Genomic DNA, 24,554 nt, shown 5'->3' on the forward strand with positions numbered 1-24,554 from the left:
CCCTCATCCCCCCACCCTAGCTACGCCACTGACATTAAGCACTCAAAATGCTAAATGAGCGTAGCCAAAGGGGAGAAAAAAATCCCCCCCAAACCCCCCACCTCCGAAAAAAATCCTGGCTACGCCCATGTAAGACTATATTGAGAGATGTCTGTTTTCGCGAACATATTGTCTAGATCTAGGATTAGATATCTAAATGTATTGCGAAAAAAAAATAATTTTCGATGCAAAACTTGCAGTTAATAATACTTTTGTACAACATGTGACCAGTTTAGTGTGTGGTTCTTAGAAGTGGCGGTATTTAACGAATCCAATCGCTCTCTAGCCTCTTCGGTGAAAAATGTATGCCAATAAATTAATCGTCTGCTGCTGTTTAAAATTTGGCAGAGCGCCGTAATGCCTAAATAGATCGCAATGACGTAGCTAGTCAATCGACTATTTACCAACGCTAGACTGTTGGCTGTACGCTACTCGAAAGTTGAACAGCATACTTTAATTTCAGTTTATAAAGAATGACCTTTGACCTACTTTATAAGTGCTGTGCTGCATACTAAATAACAATCACTTATATAGTCTACTCATGTAGATCTTTACATAGGATCACACCACTCTATGTGACTTTTCAACTATGTTAGGGCATAACCTAAGCCCTTATCTGTTTTGCTGAATTGGATTAGTGTAAATTCTGTGAAAATCAGGTAAACCAAACAAATTCATTAAAATTTTACAATCAAGTATCATGCTTTCTTTCTTCTAAGGCAGATGACGCTCTGTTAGACCAGGGGTTCTCAACCTGTGGGTCGCGACCTCTTTGGGGGTCGATTGACGATTTGCCAGGGGTCGCCTAAGACCATCGAAAATATGGATTGTTGTTGTCTACTCTTCTATTGCTGTGTGTGTGTAAAGGGGGGGGGGGAGGTCGCGGCAAAGTGAAGAATTGTAAAAAGGGGTCGCCGAACTTAAAAGGTTGAGAACCGCTGTGTTAGACCCTATAGATCTATCTTATGCACACTGACAGTAAACTCACTAATTGGCCTACTCATTAGTCTGTTATTGGGCGTCTTGGCTACTTGCTTTAAAAAGGGCCGTTAGTGTAAATGCGAAATATTTTTCTAAATAACGAAAGAAAGTGTACATTCTGTAAGTAGAAGTGGATTAACTCTAAACTGACGGCATTATAAGCGAAAGAAATCACGCAAGCGTTTATGCACAAGCAGTGCCGGACTTCAGACAGGGGAGGACTTTTATGGAAGCCCATATCAGCGTCAAGATTTAGCATAAAAGCGCATAATAATATAAACACATCTAAACACATATAGGCCTAAACTACTATTAGTAAATCTAAAAGCATGTCACATTTGTAAAGAAAGAAATATAATAGGTTTACTTGAATTTTTTTTTTTTTAATTTAGTATGCATATTTTCTTAGAGTTTTTAATTTTTTTTTTAATTATGGAAGCCCCCTTTTAAGAGTGAGGCCTTGTGTGGCCGTGACAAGATGTGTACATCTTCGTGTTAAGCTAGACAACTTGTCGCGGCCACACAGGGCCGATTTTAAACAAAATATACACGGACTAGTTTTAATGAACTTTATGTAAATTTAGATTCTAAACATATCGTAAAAATTTAAGCAAATAAAAAACTGGAAAATTGTGTTTTTATTGTATGTCTGTAAGTTGTTGTTTTTCATTAAACTCTAAAAAACACTCCCCAATCCCATCTGGTAAAGGAAGGAGGGAGCGAAACAATTTGTTTTCTTTTTTGTTTTAGGGAGGGGCGCCACTGGTAAAAGTTTGAGAAACACTGGCCTAGCCCTTAAGTTTAGCTGTGAAGGCCGATTTAAGACGAAAACACGAAAAATGTTTCTGTTATTTCAGTAGCTGTGGAGGCCGATTAAAGACTAAAGCACTATAGTTAGTTGCTAGCCTGGACGCAAAAACGTTGCGAATAAGTAACTAGAATGTTTTATGTTGTAATTTACTTTCTTTAAAGAAGCTGAGAACCCTTAAGGATGCACACCCAACCTAATGATTGTATACTGCCACCAACAAAAAAAAAGGGGGGGATCTGTTTTGAATGTTAAGCTTAACAAACATAGTCATATCTTTTCTACTCACTCTGTCCGTCTGTCCGTCTGTCTGTCTAGTAAAAATGTTGCACTCGTTATTTCACCCACACCCAATCTCGGATCAAGTTGAAATTTTGCACAATTATTTCTTTTACCTGACAACATAAGAATCATTTTAAAAAATAATTAAATTAACCAATTAGTTAATTCACTTTAACTAATTGTTTTGTTCGGTATCTTGAACAAGGGAAAGTACTCGTACTTCACAGATGGGGGTGGAATAAGTTGAATTAGTCCCCTAGAGGACTCTTGAACTCTTAATGACTATTTTTGTATGCATAAAAAAAGATCATGTAAGCAGTTACAAAGGTACCCCTTTCTTCACTCCCCTTTCTCAAAAGGTACATACAATAGGATCCTGGCGCGATGAGAAAGCTAAAAGCTAAACAAAAAAATTGTTAACAAGGTTACAAAGACAATTTGTGTGGAAACACAGACTCACAATCAGCCATCGAAAATGGTCCACACAGGCAGGTAAAAACGCAGGTTTCAATATTTCAAAATCCGACATCATATTTTAGTCCATTCAAAGTTCAGATGCAAGGGGCTACTTTTTTGCTAAATTAATGTTGGATTTTCACAATCTTTTCTAGTTTACGAGATCTAAACGGGAGTGGACGGACGGACGGACAGACGTTTCACACAATACTAATAGCGTCTTTTCCCATTTCGGGGGGCGCAAAAATATTTCTAATCACACATATTTATTATGAGTAAGTTGTACATTAATATAATAACATAACTGATCCAAATTAACGGATACAATTACACTCAATGAATGAGTAGTTTTTTTTTTTTTTTTTTTTTAAGTATTTCAAAAAGTTTTTCTTGTTAGAATTTTAAAGTTACGTTTAAGCAAGCAAGCAAACAAAAAATGTAAATAGTTTGATATATGGATTAAAAAAAAAAGAAAACACTTCATGTTAAATGTTTTAGTTTAGTAACGATTTTTTTTTACTGAGAGAGAGAGAGAGAGAGAGAGTTAAGGGGAATGTCTAATGTTAGTAACAGGTATAGGACTTGTAGATCAATACAGTTGTCATAACAGGTATTGTTACTGCCACTACCTGTCTAGCGCTATGACGTCAAGGGCCTGCTTTACGATCTTAGTTCAAGAACCTCCCCCCACAACACACACACACACACAGACAGATAGAGAGAGAGAGAGAGAGAGAGAGAGAGAGAAGGAGAGAGAGAGAGAGAGAGAGTGGGAGTTAAGTCTTCACTGCCAGAAATGAATGTTCTATAGTCGGCTGTCACTCGTCAGTACAGTTAGAGTTACCTTTCCTCTGTCATGCATGAATTCCTGGTCCAGTGAAAGCGAGCGGTTTTGATTTTGATAGAACATTGATTGAATGCTTTTCAATAAATCAGTTGTGAAAGCCTACTGCACTAGAAGCGACTTTCTAAGCTAGAAGATGACATACTGCACTAGATAGTCGTACTTTGTAGGCTAGAAGATGACAAATTAAAAAGGTCAGTTAAAGGATTGAGAAAAAAATCTACAAGAAATGAGTTTACACAGTCTCAGATGGCAGCATCTTCAGCATCAACATATTCAGACAAAATATAAAGTAACTTAACCAGGCACGCATCTATAGGAACGCTTTTATTTAAAAAAAAAATAGTATTACAGTTCTAAACTGTGTCACAAACTGGGTTAAAAACCTTCGCGTGCTAGAGCGATACCACCACCAGGTGATTTGTATCTTTGTAATCAACCACCTGGTACTCAGGCTGCTAGTGAGTGAGTTTCAATTTTTTTTTTTTTTCAAAGTTTCAGTTATCGGAGATGTAGTCAGAGATGTAGTTGGAGATGTAGTCAGAGATGTAGTTGGAGATGTAGTTGGAGATGTAGTTGGAGATGTAGTTGGAGATGTAGTTGGAGAAGTAGTTGGAGAAGTAGTTGGAGATGTAGTTGGAGAAGTAGTTGGAGAAGTAGTTGGAGATGTAGTTGGAGAAGTAGTTGGAGATGTAGTTGGAGATGTAGTTGGAGATGTAGTTGGAGATGTAGTTGGAGATGTAGTTGGAGAAGTAGTTGGAGAAGTAGTTGGAGATGTAGTTGGAGAAGTAGTTGGAGATGTAGTTGGAGATGTAGTTGGAGATGTAGTTGGAGATGTAGTTGGAGATGTAGTTGGAGAAGTAGTTGGAGAAGTAGTTGGAGATGTAGTTGGAGAAGTAGTTGGAGATGTAGTTGGAGATGTAGTTGGAGATGTAGTTGGAGATGTAGTTGGAGATGTAGTTGGAGATGTAGTTGGAGAAGTAGTTGGAGATGTAGTCAGAGAAGTAGTTGGAGAAGTAGTTGGAGATGTAGTTGGAGATGTAGTCAGAGATGTAGTTGGAGATGTAGTTGGAGATGTAGTCAGAGATGTAGTTGGAGAAGTAGTTGGAGATGTAGTTGGAGATGTAGTTGGAGATGTAGTTGGAGATGTAGTTGGAGATGTAGTCAGAGATGTAGTTGGAGAAGTAGTTGGAGATGTAGTCAGAGATGTAGTTGGAGAAGTAGTTGGAGATGTAGTCAGAGATGTAGTTGGAGATGTAGTTGGAGATGTAGTCAGAGATGTAGTTGGAGAAGTAGTTGGAGATGTAGTCAGAGATGTAGTTGGAGATGTAGTTGGAGATGTAGTCAGAGATGTAGTTGGAGAAGTAGTTGGAGATGTAGTTGGAGATGTAGTTGGAGATGTAGTCAGAGATGTAGTTGGAGATGTAGTCAGAGATGTAGTTGGAGATGTAGTTGGAGATGTAGTCAGAGATGTAGTTGGAGAAGTAGTTGGAGATGTAGTCAGAGATGTAGTTGGAGATGTAGTTGGAGATGTAGTCAGAGATGTAGTTGGAGAAGTAGTTGGAGATGTAGTCAGAGATGTAGTTGGAGATGTAGTTGGAGATGTAGTTGGAGATGTAGTTGGAGATGTAGTCAGAGATGTAGTTGGAGATGTAGTTGGAGATGTAGTTGGAGATGTAGTTGGAGAAGTAGTTGGAGATGTAGTTGGAGATGTAGTTGGAGATGTAGTTGGAGAAGTAGTTGGAGATGTAGTTGGAGATGTAGTTGGAGATGTAGTTGGAGATGTAGTTGGAGATGTAGTTGGAGATGTAGTCAGAGATGTAGTTGGAGATGTAGTCAGAGATGTAGTTGGAGAAGTAGTTGGAGATGTAGTCAGAGATGTAGTTGGAGATGTAGTTGGAGATGTAGTTGGAGATGTAGTTGGAGATGTAGTCAGAGATGTAGTTGGAGATGTAGTCAGAGATGTAGTTGGAGATGTAGTTGGAGATGTAGTCAGAGATGTAGTTGGAGAAGTAGTTGGAGATGTAGTCAGAGATGTAGTTGGAGAAGTAGTTGGAGATGTAGTCAGAGATGTAGTTGGAGATGTAGTTGGAGATGTAGTCAGAGATGTAGTTGGAGATGTAGTCAGAGATGTAGTTGGAGATGTAGTTGGAGATGTAGTCAGAGATGTAGTTGGAGATGTAGTTGGAGATGTAGTCAGAGATGTAGTTGGAGAAGTAGTTGGAGATGTAGTCAGAGATGTAGTTGGAGAAGTAGTTGGAGATGTAGTTGGAGATGTAGTTGGAGATGTAGTTGGAGATGTAGTTGGAGAAGTAGTTGGAGATGTAGTTGGAGAAGTAGTTGGAGAAGTAGTTGGAGAAGTAGTTGGAGATGTAGTTGGAGATGTAGTTGGAGATGTAGTTGGAGATGTAGTTGGAGAAGTAGTTGGAGATGTAGTTGGAGATGTAGTTGGAGATGTAGTTGGAGATGTAGTTGGAGAAGTAGTTGGAGATGTAGTTGGAGATGTAGTTGGAGATGTAGTTGGAGATGTAGTTGGAGATGTAGTTGGAGATGTAGTTGGAGAAGTAGTTGGAGATGTAGTTGGAGATGTAGTTGGAGATGTAGTTGGAGATGTAGTTGGAGAAGTAGTCGGAGAAGTAGTTGGAGATGTAGTTGGAGATGTAGTTGGAGAAGTAGTCGGAGAAGTAGTTGGAGATGTAGTTGGAGAAGTAGTCGGAGAAGTAGTTGGAGATGTAGTTGGAGATGTAGTCAGAGATGTAGTTGGAGATGTAGTTGGAGAAGTAGTTGGAGATGTAGTTGGAGATGTAGTTGGAGATGTAGTTGGAGATGTAGTCAGAGATGTAGTTGGAGAAGTAGTTGGAGATGTAGTTGGAGATGTAGTTGGAGATGTAGTTGGAGAAGTAGTTGGAGATGTAGTCAGAGAAGTAGTTGGAGATGTAGTTGGAGAAGTAGTTGGAGATGTAGTCAGAGATGTAGTTGGAGAAGTAGTTGGAGATGTAGTCAGAGATGTAGTTGGAGATGTAGTTGGAGAAGTAGTTGGAGATGTAGTCAGAGAAGTAGTTGGAGATGTAGTCAGAGATGTAGTTGGAGATGTAGTTGGAGATGTAGTTGGAGAAGTAGTTGGAGATGTAGTTGGAGATGTAGTTGGAGATGTAGTTGGAGAAGTAGTTGGAGATGTAGTTGGAGAAGTAGTTGGAGATGTAGTTGGAGATGTAGTCAGAGATGTAGTTGGAGATGTAGTTGGAGAAGTAGTTGGAGATGTAGTTGGAGATGTAGTCAGAGATGTAGTTGGAGATGTAGTTGGAGATGTAGTTGGAGATGTAGTTGGAGAAGTAGTTGGAGATGTAGTTGGAGATGTAGTCAGAGAAGTAGTTGGAGAAGTAGTCGGAGAAGTAGTTGGAGAAGTAGTCAGAGAAGTAGTTGGAGATGTAGTCAGAGAAGTAGTTGGAGAAGTAGTTGGAGAAGTAGTTGGAGAAGTAGTTGGAGAAGTAGTCAGAGAAGTAGTTGGAGATGTAGTCAGAGAAGTAGTTGGAGAAGTAGTTGGAGAAGTAGTTGGAGATGTAGTTGGAGATGTAGTTGGAGATGTAGTCAGAGAAGTAGTTGGAGATGTAGTCAGAGAAGTAGTTGGAGAAGTAGTTGGAGAAGTAGTTGGAGATGTAGTTGGAGAAGTAGTTGGAGATGTAGTTGGAGATGTAGTTGGAGATGTAGTTGGAGAAGTAGTTGGAGATGTAGTTGGAGATGTAGTTGGAGATGTAGTTGGAGATGTAGTTGGAGATGTAGTTGGAGATGTAGTCAGAGAAGTAGTTGGAGATGTAGTTGGAGATGTAGTTGGAGATGTAGTTGGAGATGTAGTTGGAGATGTAGTTGGAGATGTAGTTGGAGATGTAGTTGGAGATGTAGTTGGAGATGTAGTTGGAGATGTAGTTGGAGATGTAGTTGGAGATGTAGTTGGAGATGTAGTTGGAGATGTAGTTGGAGATGTAGTCAGAGAAGTAGTTGGAGATGTAGTTGGAGATGTAGTTGGAGATGTAGTTGGAGATGTAGTTGGAGATGTAGTTGGAGATGTAGTCAGAGAAGTAGTTGGAGAAGTAGTTGGAGAAGTAGTTGGAGAAGTAGTTGGAGAAGTAGTTGGAGATGTAGTTGGAGATGTAGTCAGAGAAGTAGTTGGAGAAGTAGTTGGAGAAGTAGTTGGAGAAGTAGTTGGAGAAGTAGTTGGAGATGTAGTTGGAGATGTAGTCAGAGAAGTAGTTGGAGAAGTAGTTGGAGAAGTAGTTGGAGAAGTAGTTGGAGAAGTAGTTGGAGAAGTAGTTGGAGAAGTAGTTGGAGAAGTAGTTGGAGAAGTAGTTGGAGATGTAGTTGGAGATGTAGTTGGAGATGTAGTTGGAGAAGTAGTTGGAGAAGTAGTTGGAGATGTAGTTGGAGATGTAGTTGGAGATGTAGTTGGAGATGTAGTTGGAGATGTAGTTGGAGAAGTAGTTGGAGAAGTAGTTGGAGATGTAGTTGGAGATGTAGTCAGAGAAGTAGTTGGAGATGTAGTTGGAGAAGTAGTTGGAGATGTAGTTGGAGAAGTAGTTGGAGAAGTAGTTGGAGATGTAGTTGGAGATGTAGTTGGAGAAGTAGTTGGAGAAGTAGTTGGAGAAGTAGTTGGAGAAGTAGTTGGAGAAGTAGTTGGAGAAGTAGTTGGAGATGTAGTTGGAGATGTAGTTGGAGAAGTAGTTGGAGAAGTAGTTGGAGATGTAGTTGGAGATGTAGTTGGAGATGTAGTTGGAGATGTAGTTGGAGATGTAGTTGGAGAAGTAGTTGGAGAAGTAGTTGGAGATGTAGTTGGAGATGTAGTTGGAGAAGTAGTTGGAGAAGTAGTTGGAGAAGTAGTTGGAGAAGTAGTTGGAGATGTAGTTGGAGATGTAGTTGGAGATGTAGTCAGAGAAGTAGTTGGAGAAGTAGTTGGAGAAGTAGTTGGAGAAGTAGTTGGAGATGTAGTTGGAGATGTAGTTGGAGATGTAGTCAGAGAAGTAGTTGGAGATGTAGTCAGAGAAGTAGTTGGAGATGTAGTCAGAGAAGTAGTTGGAGATGTAGTCAGAGAAGTAGTTGGAGATGTAGTCAGAGAAGTAGTTGGAGATGTAGTCAGAGAAGTAGTTGGAGATGTAGTTGGAGATGTAGTTGGAGAAGTAGTTGGAGATGTAGTTGGAGATGTAGTTGGAGAAGTAGTTGGAGAAGTAGTTGGAGAAGTAGTTGGAGAAGTAGTTGGAGAAGTAGTTGGAGAAGTAGTTGGAGAAGTAGTTGGAGATGTAGTTGGAGATGTAGTTGGAGATGTAGTTGGAGAAGTAGTTGGAGATGTAGTTGGAGAAGTAGTTGGAGATGTAGTTGGAGAAGTAGTTGGAGAAGTAGTTGGAGAAGTAGTTGGAGAAGTAGTTGGAGAAGTAGTTGGAGATGTAGTTGGAGAAGTAGTTGGAGAAGTAGTTGGAGAAGTAGTTGGAGATGTAGTTGGAGATGTAGTTGGAGAAGTAGTTGGAGAAGTAGCCGGAGATCTAGTCGGAGAAGTAGCCGGAGAAGTAGTCTATGTCTGTTGTACGTTCAGGAAATTAACTTCATTCTGAGAACCAGACAGGTTTTAAGCAAAGGAAGTTTCTTTCCCTTCTTGGTTCACACGTTGTCAAACAAGTGTTTTATTCTCTTCAGTTTCTCTCTGTTAATACACTTACGTCTGCTAAGTACTCTCTTATTTTTTAACTCACTCTGTCTGTCTGATACACGTTATTTCTCCCACATCCCATTCTCGGATCAAGTTGAAACTTGGCACGATTATTTATTATCAAAGTCAACACACGCATCAATTTTAAAAAAATTACCCAAGTAGTTAATTAAACATTGGTAATTAATTAATTTTGTTTGATATCGAGAAAAGAAATAATTCTTACAGTTTTGAGAGATATGCCTTTTTTTTTGTGTTCTATTATTTACGAAAACTGTACTCTTTTGTTTTCATAATTTATTCTGTTCCTCTATTCACTTCAAATCTTCTATAGAAAAAAAAACGGTGCGTGGTGGTAGAGTGATAAAGCGTTTGGCTTCCAAACCGAGGAGTAACGGGTTCGAATCTTGGTTGGTCGTTGTGCTAGCCACATGACACCCCCGTCAACAGTTTGGTCATAGAAAAAGATGACTTTTAACATCATCTGCCCTAAAGATTGCAAGATTTGATATGGGTACTCAACACATTTTCTATGGAAAAAATGGCATTATCAAACATTGTCAAATTACTATAAGCTAACATGAGATAAATAACCAATCTCATAGTACTTGGCCACTATGCACAGATTAGATTATTTTATATGTTGTCCTAGATTCAATATTTGGCATGCTGTTTCTATGATTTTGTTATATTTGGCATTTGGCTATAATTGTTTTTATTTTCATTACAATAACACGCTATGTAAATCAGAAGAAAAAAAAAATCTTATCTTGCTGTGTTTCGCAAGCAGACGATTGCCAAATCTTTGTTTTTAGATTACCGAGGCAGCGAAACAAAACCAATGCCGCATTCCGCTTCTTTGTTTTTCTTTCCGTTGCTTGCTATCTGGGATGTCAATAATTAGGTCGTACTCACAGACCTATATATATTATATGTATATATTATATAGGTCTGTGGTCGTACTTTTGTGAAGCACTTGACTACGTTCATAACTCTGTTCAAAGACTTGCTTTCTATGCCTTCCCTTTATCTGCCGTTATTGTAATGTTTCTCCTTTGTTCAAGTTCCATCACTCTACTTCAGTCTTTGGGTTAGATTCTTTCCCTTACAGATTTGAAATCTCACTTTTAATATATACCTATCTTATATAATACAGACGTTACTTCAAAAAAGAAGATGATTACGTCCCACGCGCCCCATGCATTTAGTCATGCATATTAACCAATGACCTAAATTCTGCCAAGTCACAGGTTTTCCTGGCTAGCTCAGACATGTGCCTTTATATTTGTGTCTTTCCATATGCTAGGACAAATTTGTACAAATACTCCTTCTTCCCTAGTGCTATTTGGGCATGGAATGGGTTGCCTGAGCTATTATATTATATTATAAGGTTTACTGGGTTTAGGGCTCTAATTTGGGAAAAATCGCCCCCCCCCCCTTAAAAATTTCTTCATCTGCCCTTGCATGTCTCTACATATACCACACATTTATTAATATTTCTGCCTAAATCTTACCAAAATGACTCCTCTTCCTACTTATTCTATTTTTTTCCTACCTCACGCTTAAATCTATCTTTAAGCTAGTGTGGACATTGTTTCGTTTCACAAATATTTCAGATTTTTTTGCTTCTGACACCTTTTTGTTGATACCTTCTCTTCTTCGACCTTTAACAAAGACTGACTAAAGGATTCTAAAAGGATGGACAGGAAAAGAAAAATATCAAAGTCATCGTCTGCTGAAACACGAGCACTGGCGGATCCAGAACTTTTGAGTGGGGGGGGGCGATTTTTTTCCAAACCCTAACCCTAATGCCCAGTAAACCCTAACCCTATGCATAAACGTGCGTATATATATATATATATATATATATATATATATATATATATATATATATATATTATATATATATATATATATATATATATATATATATATATATATATATATATGAGAATTTTTTTAAAAGCAGAATTTCTCAACCTTTGGTGAAAAACAAAACAACTGGGGCATCGCTATAAGGTTTTCAAGTGGGGTTCGGGGCGAAGCCCCGACGACAAAAGCGTTTTCTTGCTTTTTTTCAGTGCAGAAAAGTATTCTCCTGACATTTACAGCTCATTATTCATCAATGGAGTTCGGGGCGAAGCCCCGCCGCCAAAAGCGTTTTCTTGCATTCTTCACTGTAGAAACGCATTCTCCTGACATCTACAACTCATTATTTATCAATGGAGTTCGGGGCGAAGCCCCGACGACAAAAGCGTTTTCTTGCTTTTTTCACTGCAGAAAAATATTCTCCTTACATTTACAGCTCATTATTCATCAATGGAGTTCGGGGCGAAGCCCCGCCGCCAAAAGAGTTTTCTTGCATACTTCACAGAAGAAACGCATTCTCCTGACCTAAAACTCATTATTCATACTATTAAAAAAGGACCTTTTGAATAATGTTGTACTTGAAAAATATTCTAATATGAATTTATAGGCCCTTAATACATTGCAAAAAATCCGATTTGTTCCTTGAAAAGATAAGATACCCCACATATTTAGATTTTGGCTTTCAGGATCTCCGCCAAAAAAAAATTATTCGATAAATAATATTCAATAAAAGTATAAATTGTGAGTTATAGTCCCAAATTTATTTAACTAGAAAAATATCAGATTGAGTAAAGGTTAGAAAAAGGCGACTATGAAAAAATGATTTGGGTTTAGAACTCATCTCAATCGTGACTCTTATACTGAAAAATTTCGTTTGAATTCTAATTTTTTGATTGCAAAGTCTTTCTTAAAATAGTTATGATAAATTCATGTGAAATTACATAAACTATGTCTGGAAATGGGAGGGGCGGTAGAGTGAAAACGATTAATCCTCGCTTCTTTAATAATTTCTGCTAAAGATTGCATTTGGCATTAAAGAATAGGGGTGTGGCGACTCGATATAAGAATTTAATTTATTATATATATAAATTATATTAGTGACAGATGTTTTTGTTTTGTAATTTCCTAACTGTAATACAAAAAGAAAAAGTATTGGTTTGTCCGATGGGGGAAAGGAAATTTGAGATTAGAGTGTGGTACGACATAATATACAATGAGTCCACATATCAATATGTAGTTTATATTATATAGATATTCAATTAATTTTGTTTACAAACTATGATTCTCCATAAAAATAGGACCGCCCCCCCCCCACTCAGAGGGCTAGAGTGGGAAGGGCAGTACATGCAATTTCCCCCTCCCCCAACCTCACCGAAACGGCCAAGATACAAGAAGGCGAGCGACATAATATAAATCTATATATTAATTCAACTAATTTTGTTCACAAACTATGATTTCTCCATTAAAGTAGGACCGCCCCCCCCCCCTAAAAGGTTTAGGTGGGAAGGGCAGTAGAGATAAATTGGCAAACAGGGAACGACATAATACAAAGATCGGTTAAAATATCAATAACAAGTTTTAATCACATAGATATTTAATTGATTCTGTTAGCAAGCTGTAATTTCTACAAAGAAATTGGACCGCCCCCCCCCCACTCGAAAGTTTATGGGGGGGGGGCGGGATTGATACCATCGCCCCCTCCCGACCCCACCAAATCGGCCAACATACTAGAGGGGGGGGGCGAAATAATCTAAAAATAGGTTGAAATATAAATAATTAGTATATATTATTAACATAAGTAATGAATTCGTATACAAATTATGTGAATTCTATACTAAAATTCGTCCGCCCCCCCCCCTGTCGGGGGGGGGGGTCGGCCGAGTGGGGGGGGCGATCGCCCCTACCGCCCCCCCCCTGGATCCGCCAGTGAACACGAGGCGGGAAAATTAACGTGATGGGTTTGTAATAGGCCTTGAGGTGTGCGTGCGCGCGCGTGTGGGTGTTTGTGTTCACCTGTAGCTTCACGTTTGCTTTCAGATTCACTCAGCCTCTCTCTCTCTCTTTCTCTTTCTCAGTCTATTACTCTCTCTCTCTCTCCCTCACTCTCCACTCTGCGCGAGATTCACTGCAGTACTTCAGAATGTGAGTAAGATCTTGCTGTTGTTGTGGTGTAGATGTTGGTATTCACAAGAGATGTAACATCGTTTGAACAAATCGCCCGTCGCCTTGAACGACTTTGATATATAGGCTAGTGTTTACATGAGAGATAACTTCACAAAACGTTTGAAGTAAATGGACTCTCCCCTCCCCCTCTTTTCTTCTAACCTTCTAACAGACAAGATTATAAAGTGTTTGGATAACCTCCCTTGTTTCGATGAGTCTGCGCGAGTCGCTTGTAGCCAGAGATGAGTTCAGCTATGAACAGGTACTGTACTTCGTAATAGATAACTTGTTTTAAAACTTATATCAAGTGTGTTGCATCTGAATTGCGAAAATTAAGTGTGGTATAGTTCAGTTATGCTCTTTGGTTTTATGGAATATTTGAGGACTCCATATCATCGGAAGAGAGACTAATGTATTAGCTAATAATATAGTATAAGTTATGATGAATTTCTAGCTTCACTATATGTGCATAAATTGTATTACATGATTACATCTGGATAGTAAAATTTTTTATTTTTACAATTATTATTATTATATTGACCTAAAATACTATTTGACTGTCGGTTAAGTATATCTGCAAACAACATTTGCGTTTTACTGATGACATCACAATTGGCAGATCAAGAGACTACGCTGACTCACAGTTAAACGAGAAATCAGCTGTTGGAATAAGTCTTTTTAAAGAGAAACCTTTGTTCTTCTAGCGTTCACGTCATTAACTCTTTCTCTCCGTAATTATTTACCACATTCTGGTGGAATCAACGTTGGCATCGTCTGTTAGGAGAGGAGTTAAAGAACACAGACTAGTGTGCTTCACTGTCTAAGAATTGAATGAACAATGTTTCTGTTATAGTTATGGCTTGTACATTAAGTAAACGGCCAATAATGGTGTTGACTTATAAGTTGTAAGCTATAAAAACATCTGTATATTTTCCAGCCATTAGTCTATCGGTCAACAAGCAAAATAAAAAATTACTTTAAAAAAAAAAGCTTATCTTAGGGAAAGAACTGTATTTATAGCCATGAAGATCAATATTGTAAGATATTATTCCCTTAATCTTTATCAAGCTAAATAAATTAATTTCCTCTAATTTATTAATAAATTGTTTAATTTTGGGATCTTTCATATTTTGTTTAAGGTTCCCCCTTCAGACCTAGCGATCTATTAGGGGAGGTGATGTTATGGTCATCTGTTTCTTATTTTGTTAGGAGCAATGAATACTTGTGCAATGTTATAACTTGATTCAAGACTTAGGAAGTGGGAGAATGAACGTGTTCAAACACTGTAACAGACAGACTGACAGACAGACTGACAGACAGAGGACGCTGATTTGTATTACAAAGTCTTTAATAACGTCAAAGTATGTACTGCTAGGCCTATCAAAAGTTGGACGTCTTTTTGTCCGAAGATTAAGAAAGATGGAAACGTTTTATGTGGCCGAGTAGACCTGTCTGTGACCCGAATATTTTGTCACTTGGAGACACTAAAAGCTGTTGACTGCTTATTTTCTGTTTATGTTCTTTATACCTTCATCGCCTGTTCTTTCTTAGATGGTAGTTTTGCATGTCCAAACTGTGCGCCCCAAATGTTTTGTCATTCATCCTCTCAAACACTACAAGAAGAATGAGACACACATTTAACCGCGTTAGTTGACATAGTCACGTGACTGAATATTTCAAAACATAGATCAAATCTCACTTGAAATACACGTGAATTAAACAAAAAGTTATCTCTAATTACTTAAGAACCTTATTTAGTATATAGATAAATCTATTGTACTTTCGACGTACTTTCGTTTACAAAACGATATTGTAGTGCAGTGAATTCGTTTCGAATTGAATCTTAGAGTATCATTCTTTTCTTGAATACAATTTGAATGTAATTAACCTTTGTCATTATAAACGAGGGTATATCTAATGAGATTGTGGCTTATACATTGTACAACGTTCACCAGAGTTTTTCTTTCTATGAACTGCAGTTTTTGTTTGTTTAAGTCATTCTAATTCCGGGCTCGATTCCTGGTGAAGACTTGGGATTTTTTTATTTCGGGATCTTTGGTCTCCTCCGAGTCCACTTAGCTCTAATTGGGTACCTGACATTAGTTTGGGAAAAGTAGTTGTGCTGGCCACATGACACCCGCGTAGACCACATATGACCCTATCATCATCTGCCATATAGACCACAAGGTCTGAAAGGGGAACTTAACTTTACTTACTTTATGGTTTAACTTAATATACAAAGTGATTGACGATGAAACGGTGAACACTACTTTTTAACTTGCTGGTTAGTGAGAAACAGCGGGAAAGCTTGAAGCGAACGGTGCATTCAGTTGCCACGATAAGGACTACTCTCCCCCCCCCCCCCAACCCAACCGCTAACATTCATACATACTAGCATTTATGAAAAACATCCCTCTCTGACCTTTGACCTAGCGAGAATTACTCAACCTGGTCCTGCTCATGAATGAAAGATAATTCACCAAGGGCAGAATGTATAAACAACCCTGCCCGCCTACACAGCCAAACTCAAATGTAAACATTCCAACTGCTGTGTTTTTTTTTTTTTTTTTTTCATTTCTGTGAATGGCGAACTCTCTAAACCTTACAGCTTTTGACTTTTTCATTTCTGCTAATACGCAAATTAGATGCTTGGACTATTTAAGACGTTTAATTGGTGACTTGATTCGTGGTATATTATAAGATAAGATATTATTTGATACAGCTATAGCCTACATACACAATGTTTTCACGTGTTTTTATTCACTCCTCTTTAGAGTTTATTACATCATCTAGCAATATGGTACCGAGGTTAACATTACAATGACGTCATCTATGCAAGGCGAGAGAAGTCTATCCTTTGCCGAGAATGGCGATGTTCAAATCAAGTAAGAAGACTTAATGTGTTTTCTCTTTATTGTTCCCATAATAAATATCAGGTTTAGATCTACTAGTTATATTTTTTTTTCTGTGTGGTCGTTTGCAGGGCCGGCCTTAGCCATAGGCAAACTAGGCACACGCCTGGGACCTTCGATTGATGGGGGCCTCGAACAGGACTCTAAAAAAATTATTTAGAGAAGAAATATCAAAACTGTCCTGACTGTTATTGTTGGAGTACTCTATGTTTTAATAAATTGCGTAGTTTTAGTTTTTTCGCTGTTTTTTTTTTAAATATGATCACGTGGGCCTACCTTTAAAAGCAATATGATCACATGGGCCTACCTTTTAAAGTATGATCACATGGGCCTACCTTTTAAAATATGATCACGTGGGCCTACCTTTAAAAACAATATGATCACGTGGGCCTACCTTTAAAAGACTAACAAACCATACTTATCAGCGCTTCCTGCATTGAAAAGTTTTGTTTTCATGATAACATTTTATTCTTTAAAAAACCCTAATCCCACAAAACGTAATCGTTACCTCAGATATTAACCTGCATTGTTCCCTAGCTATCAGCTTTTCTATTTTGTTCCATTGCCAAAAACTAGTCCTCAGAGCCCAGATGATAAATCTTGGGTTAAATCGTGGGGTACATTTTGGGATAAATCTTGGTATAAATCTTGGGTTATTTTTTTCCAGTTAGTTTTTTTTGATTCTACATTCCTTCGCCTTAAAAAATTATGTCGTTTTGGGAAGTCGACTATCAACAAACTCAGTCCATTCTACTCAGGAACTTATTACCACAGCGCCATAAAGCATATTATAAATTCAACTAATGCAGAATCTCAGAATAAATGCCTTACTAATACTATTAGAGTTAAAATTTGTCATATTATCTGAATGAAATTATTAGCTATCTGTCACGGATGAATTTTTGTAGGTATGTATACTCTCTTTTAAGAGAGTTTGACTCTTACCGGCTGGACATCCTTGGGATCTGCGAGATGCGGTGGACATCAAGTGGACAAATAATCAATGATGGCAAGACAATAATATATTCAGGACATGACAAGGAGCACATTGGTGGTGTAGGAATCATCATGTCTAAAATAGCAGCTTCAGCGCTAATTGCTTGGAAGCCGGTCAGTGACCGCATCATTACAGCTCGACTCCAAACAAAGCAAATTAAAGTCACTACCATCCAAGCTTATGCTCCTACAGAGGATGCAGAAGATACCATCAAAGATCATTTCTATAATCAACTACAAACCACTCTTGATGAAACACCTACTCACGACCTAATTCTACTGATGGGAGACTTTAACGCCAAAATCAATCCCAACCGAACTGGCTTTGAATATGTAATGGGACCATATGGCTCTGCAGAAAACATCAGTGATAATGGCGAGCGCTTGATTTCTCTCTGCGCATCCAACAGCCTTTCAATTGGAAACACATATTTTAAGCACAAACAAATACACAAAAAAACATGGCGATCACCAAATGGAGAAACCTTCAACGAGATAGATTACATTTGCATCTCCAAACGATGGAGGTCATCTCTGTTAGACGTGCGGACCCGCAGAGGAGCTGATATCGGCTCAGACCACTACCTTGTCAGTGGCAAATGTAAGCTCCGATTGAAACGCCAACCAAAACAAACCACACGACCCCGCCCATTTAATGTAGAGAAGCTTAAAGACGGCAATACTGCAGCACAGTTCCAATTGAAACTAACGAACCGCTTTGAGGCTCTTGCAGATATATTGACCCTTGAAGAAGAGTGGGCCAACTTCAAAGATACCACTATTGGGTGCGCGGAAGAAGTTATCGGAAGGAGGCGAGGCTCATACAAGGAACGGTGGATACAAGACAGAACATGGAAATTGATAGATGAGAGGAAAGAGGCCAAACGTAGACGAGATCAGAAAAATGAAACACAGGATCGCAGCCTAGCGGAAGAAGCCTATAGGGAAGCAGATCTGAAAGTAAAGAGAAGCTGTCGGCAAGATAAACGGGACTGGATTGAGCAGAAGGGACAAGAGGCACAAGCAGCTGCAAGCAGAAATGACACAAAAACCCTCCATCGTATTGTCCGAGATCTCACTGGAGCAAAGAGTGGACATGGGGCACCAATAAAAGACAAGCAAGGCAAAACTTTGTTAACCAAAGAAGAACAGGATGCAAGATGGGTAGAGCACTTTAAAGAGACCCTTAACCAACTGTCGCCAGACCTAACTTACATATTCAAGGACCCCTCTCCAGACAATGATCTCAAGGTCAAGACAGACCCAATAACTGCTGAGGAGGTTACCATGGCCATAGCAGTGCTAAAGAATAACAAAGCACCAGGACTAGACATGATATCAGCAGAAATGCTAAAATATGGGGGACAGTGCATTGTTAACAGAATGACTGATCTCTTAAATCTCTGTTGGCGAACTTCAAAAGTCCCAGAGGACTGGCAAAAGGGAGTGATTGTAAAGCTTCCAAAAAAGGGCAACTTGGCAGATTGCAACAACTGGAGGGGCATTACTCTCCTCTCTGTCCCAGGCAAAGTTTTCAGCACAGTTTTGTTGAGACGGCTTCAACAGTCTGTAGATGAAAGGCTCAGAGAAGAACAAGCAGGCTTCCGAAGAGGCAGATCATGTACAGAGCAGATTTTCGTTTTACGAAATATCATAGAACAAAGTCTTGAGTACCAACAACGGCTAATGATCAGTTTTGTGGACTTCAAAAAAGCGTTTGATAGTGTCCACCGAGAATCACTATGGAAAATAGTTAGAGAATACGGTATCCCAGAAAAATTCGTCCAGATCCTACGACGCCTTTACAGTCAGTCTAGTTGCTGCATTAAAACAGAAGAGGGAACAACAGAGTTTTTTACAATCGAGACAGGTGTGAGACAGGGGTGCATCTTATCTCCCTTCCTTTTCCTCCTAGCCATCGACTACATAATGAGGAGAGCAATGAACCAGACTGCCTTTGGTATTCCATGGCATGAACAACTCCGATTGATGGACTTGGACTTTGCTGATGATGTTGCACTACTCGGGGCTACAAATAAATGCATTCAAGAAATGACGGAGAGCCTAGACAGAGAGGCACCCAAAATTGGCCTCCGCATAAACTTGGATAAGACTAAAATTATGCGAGTGGGATATAAGGCAAAGGGTGTCCCCATCAGACTTGGCGAGTCAAAGCTTGAAGAGCTGGACAAGTTCACGTACCTTGGCAGCATCATAACAAATGATGGAGATGCTTACCATGATGTAGCATGTCGAATAGGAAAGGCAGGGAGCATTTTCCAAAGGCTGCAGCCTATTTGGACTAGCCAAGCCATTGGACTCGAGACACAAATACACCTTCTCAACACAATCGTCATTCCAACTGCTACATATGCATGTGAGACGTGGAAGTCATCTGTCAAAATTGAGAAAAGACTAAATGTGGCTCAACAGAGATGGCTGAGACGGATTTTGGGAGTCAGTTACACAGACCGGATCTCAAACAAGGAAATCCTATGCCGAACTGGGAGTCGAACACTTAGTGAGGTTGTGACTGAGCGTCGCATGAGGTTTGCGGGACATGTTCTACGTCAAAATGAATTACGCACACCAAGAGTTGCGATAACCTGGAAGCCAAAACGAGGAAAGCGCAAACAGGGACGTCCTCGTATTACCTGGCGACACACCTTCATGGAGGACCTCAGAACAGTGGACACCAGATGGGAGGAGGCTCCAGACATTGCCAGTGACAGATCATTATGGAGACAGCTTGCCGCCCAATGCGCCGAACGGCGCGGGAGGACCTAAGTCTAAGTCTAAGTAATGTATAATCTATTTTTACAATCTGCGCGAATGACCGGAAGTGTGTTTTGTTGTTAGACAGAGAGACCAGCGTGTGTGATATGCAGTAAAGCTGATTAAAGTTTATGTGTTTGATCTAGTGGTTTCATTGTTTTATTTCGTTAACTAGAACTGAACCAGGGACACCTAGACGTATCGAGACCTAAGGTAGATTCTATCGAGTTATAATTATAAATAGAATAGGAAAGCTGTGACAGTATCTAAACAGAAGTTTGGCACGCTGAAGAGAAAAAAAAACAGCTAAAAAATTATTATTTCAAAATCTCTATCTTCCATTTTCTTGTATTGTCTTCCATGAAAACACAGACTTTTCAACTGCAATAGCAAAAAAGACTTTTTTTTTGTCCTCCGAAGTTTAGGGCGGCTCACGTAATAGTAATAGTTCTTCAAAAGACGACAAAGTTTAGGTTTGATAGGAGCACCAACAGTCTTAGAGTTAACATGTGAGCAAGAGTTAAAAATAAAGTTCAAAAAAGTACACCGAGAGTAATCCCTGGTGATAACATGCAAAGTTATAAAACCGTAAGTCTATAACTAACTTAAGATCAAGTTCTTTTGCTACTTTTTATATAGGTCTGACATCTCACAGGAGCCCCACCAGAGCAGGATGGACCTATTCCGGTCCAAGTTTCTGGGAAGTGACCCTAGGTCATGCGCAGGGATGTGTATGGTGGCCTTCGCGATCCCTCTGCTTATTCCTGGAATTACGCTGACCGTGGTAGTCTTCGAGGATGAAAAAGGGTTCTCAAAGTACAGCGCTCTGCACATCATCGGCATGATTCTCTTGGCTGTGGCCATTGTGCTCATCGTTGTTGGGCTTGTCCTGTGCATCCACTGCAGCTCCAAGGTAAGTTGGCAGCACTTTGTACACTTCCTTGTCTTCGAACTGTGCAATGAAACCGCAAATCATTTCTGTGTACACCAAAACTTTTTTTTTTAAAAAAGGAAAGTTCCCCTTTCAGACCTTCTGATCCATGGGGCAGAAGATGTAAAGGTCATCTGTTTACGAGGGTGTCATGTGTCCAGCACAACGACTAGCCGCCTTTACTTTTTCCAAACTAATGTCAGGTACCCATTAGAGATGGATAGAATCAGAGGCGTCTTATTAAGGATCCCGCAATTAAAAATCCCAATCTTCACCAAGTTTCGAACCCGGGACCCCCAGTTCAGAAGCCAAGCGCTTTACCGCTCAGCCACTTATTATAAGAAAACATAATTTATTCTAGTATCTGATGCGAAATGTATTTCTATGAGTGGGGTGGTGTTCAGCAGTACATCCGGCCCAATGGAAACAAGATGTCACACTGTGTACGGATCAAGGTTGCTAGAAAAATGTTAACAGGAAGTGATTTTCCTTAGCATTGTGAGAAAGTGATACTGCTATATCAATAATAATTTCACATTTTTCTTATACATTGGTTTTAAAATTACCAATTTATTGATTGGCATTGGCTTAACAGTAACAGAAGGTAGTACGAATACTATATTTTTTGTTGTTGTTGTATTTTAGGTGTCTCCCGATGACGTGCCTCAGAATGTATCAACACATGAAAAGTCTGTGCAGAATCTTGATATCTCTGACCGGTTCAACTCTAAAGGCTCGTACACTCCGCATCTCGGCAGAGAGATCGGGTCTTCTTCCAAAATTCCAGTCGCCGCCAGCTATTACGTCACTCAAGGGAACAGCACAGCTACGGAAGGTATTGGGAAAAGTGTGGAACATGTCGGCGTCGGTTCCTTGCCACCTTCATTCCTTCACAGCTTACCAGCAGCGCCCGAGATTTTGGGAGAAATCCCAGAACCTGGGAAGAACACCCGAACTTCCGGTGTGATGGATTACTACTCCAGCTCTTCCGGAAGTTTAGACTCTGACATGTCGTCTGCCTCTTACAGCATTCATGAAAGCTGCGATGAAGCCGGAAATGAGACGCCATTAAAAATCTCAAAATCTAGGTCACCTCGGATAAACCCAAAGACATTTAATTGGGACCTAGCTGCTTCCATCCAGGGGAATATGCCTTGTCCGATTTCTTCAGTTAATCCGTCCAATTTTGATCTCAAATCAAAGACAATCTTTGACTGGGGGGCAAACGGTTCACCTAATCCTGACCTTGCTGCTAACTCTACAATCGCTCAATTTACGGAAGACAATAACCTCCGCGATGCGTCCGATGCCTTAGAAGATGACGGTGGTCCAGCGTTGCGGCAGCGGTTGTACGCAGTAAGCGGAGACCAATCACGCCCGACGTCCGACGCCGTCACTCAGCCTCCGATGCGTCATAGCGGTCATAGTGAAGACCAGAACTCTTCAATGTCTGAAAGTAGTTCCTCCGTCTTTCGTGTAGATTCAATAGTTCTAACCAATGAAATAATCGTGGACAGCGTGCCGCCGCGCAATGCTACATTCACTTCCAACCAAGCGGAAGAATCAACATCTACCAGGGAGAAACAAGTCAGACATTTAACCCACAGCTCTGCTCAGCCTCGCCGGAAGGAAGACATGAATAGACCCCAGTCTGACGGATTAGTTAGGCAGGTCCATGTTTGTGAAAGAACAAACGCAAACTCTTGGCATGGATACGTTTTAAGTAAGCCAACCGAGAATATCATAATAGAATCGGATCATAGAAACGAGTCATTGACGGAGAAGACTTTTATAAAAACTACTAAAGAACTCCCTGACGATGTGAGTGATTCATTGACAGATTCTCTGCAATGTATATCTTTACTTGACACGACTAGTAAAGAGACAGGAAACAATGCCATCGGAACTCAGGCTTCTGTCTCAGAAAGCCTTGATGCTGGTCATAAAAGCGCAAACATTAAAACCCATGAACCAATAGTTCATCCAGACACAACGCCGGTGAATTTGACTAATCAACAACCATTTCATATTGACAATGTCGGAGGCTTTAAAATCTCCGAGTCGTCAGGAGTGATAACTCAGGACACCGCAAACAACGATCTCTATACGTCAAGGTGAGTAACTCATAACCTTTTTAGTACATCAAGGCACGTCACATCACCTTGACCACGTGTGCTGAATGATAGAAAGTGCTCTGATCTTTTTCAATTCTCTATTCATCTAAGTCAGGGGGTTCTCAACCTGTGGATTGCGACCCCCTTGGGGGGTCGATTGACGATTTGCCAGGGGTTGCCAAAGACCATTGAAAAGATGGATTGTTACTGTCTATTCTTCCATTGCTGTGTGTGTGTGCGGGGGGGGAGGAGGGGTCGCGGCTAAGTGGGGGATTGTAAAAAGGGGTCGCCGAGCATAAAAGGTTGAGAACCGCTTCTCTACGTCTTGTTCCCTGGGGGGTTCCAATCTAAGGCCTGTCTAGCTCTGTTGTTGGTATCTTTTCTCAGGATGTGACCAATCCGTCTCCACTTTCTCTTTAAGATCAGCGCCTCTATATTTTTCTGCCCACAGTTTGGTGTTTTCTATTCACGGGACTATATGTATCTTATCTTCTATCTTATCTTCTTATCTTATATATTACAGACGTGTATGTTGGGGGTTTTAAGAGAAAAAAAGAGAGGATTTTGTGGCCATAAAAACAATATAAAGCCTGGGAAAAAATCAACGGAAATAGTCGTTATAATAATTCAGAAATTATCTGTTCAACTAATATATCGATTTCCAGATTGAATCAAATCTTTTTGTAAGCTATGCATAGAAGCAACTTGTTAAAGCAATACATAATGGTTGAAGTCCTAGTTTATTTTAGTCATCTTTCTACAGATCTGGGTTTTTTTTTAAAAAGATACAATAGAATGAATGATAACATTTAACATTGAATAATCGATGCCTTAACTTCTTTAAAGTAACAAAATTACTGCCCCTATACTGTCACGATCTAGTCATAGCATTGTCGTTAATCCGAAAGTTGTGGGGAAAAAAAAATTTGCACGTATGGTTTGCTACAATTATAATTGTATGATTCCAGTTGCAGTAGACCAGCGGTTCTCAACCTTTTAAGCTCGGTGACCCCATTTTACAATCCCCCACTCTGCCGCGACCCCCCCCCCCCCACACACACACACACATACAGCAATAGAAGAGTAGACAATAACAATCCATATTTTCGATGGTCTTAGGCGACCCCTGGCAAATGGTCAATCGACCCCCAAAGGGGTCGCGACCCCTGCAGTAGACCGATCTGAAGTTTGTACATGCTCAGATCGAAAGTACAATGTATAGTAAAATGCTGTATTGCTTTAAAAAAAAGTGTCAAGTGTAAATCTCTATGGCCTCTTTCAGTCACAAAACGTCCTATCTTATCTTATATAATACAGACGTTACTTCAAAAAAGAAGATGATTACGTCCTACGCGTCATGCATTTAGTCATGCATATTAACCAATGACGTAAATTCTGCCAAGTCACTGGTTTTCCTGGCTAGCTCAGGCAACCCATTCCATGCTCTAATAGCACTAGGGAAGAAGGAGTATTTGTACAAATTTGTCCTAGCATATGTAAAAAAAAATGTTGTACATGTTTCGGATGTTCCTTCAGAGTTGAAGATAATTACTTCCTAGTCCAAACCTCCCGCAGGACGACGGGATGGGAGCGGGCAGGGTTTGAACCCGGGACCATCGATAAATCTGAACGACAGTCCAGCGTGCAAACCGCACGACCATGCAGCCATCCATATGGGACGAGGAATGTGCC

At 39.8% G+C, this 24,554-nt stretch overlaps 1 protein-coding gene across 3 annotated transcripts in view; it reads left to right on the forward strand.

The window, feature by feature from the left end:
- Window positions 1-398: 398 nt before the first annotated feature.
- LOC106062042 (uncharacterized) overlaps window positions 399-24,554 on the forward strand; it is a 30,546-nt gene continuing 6,390 nt past the window's right edge. Inside the window, exons 1-5 of one of the 3 annotated variants that reach the window (XM_013220406.2) lie at window positions 400-698; window positions 13,307-13,396; window positions 15,909-16,019; window positions 20,457-20,730; window positions 21,394-22,862. In XM_013220406.2, the coding sequence (XP_013075860.2) occupies window positions 15,955-16,019; window positions 20,457-20,730; window positions 21,394-22,862 (1,808 nt within the window). In that variant the 5' untranslated portion in view covers window positions 400-698; window positions 13,307-13,396; window positions 15,909-15,954. Of the gene's footprint in view, window positions 699-13,076; window positions 13,397-15,908; window positions 16,020-20,456; window positions 20,731-21,393; window positions 22,863-24,554 lie in introns of those variants that run through there. The other 2 variants (XM_056021748.1, XM_013220334.2) reach the window with 2 other exon arrangements.

Source organism: Biomphalaria glabrata, chromosome 2, assembly GCF_947242115.1.
Source record: "Biomphalaria glabrata chromosome 2, xgBioGlab47.1, whole genome shotgun sequence".
NCBI lineage: Eukaryota > Metazoa > Mollusca > Gastropoda > Planorbidae > Biomphalaria > Biomphalaria glabrata.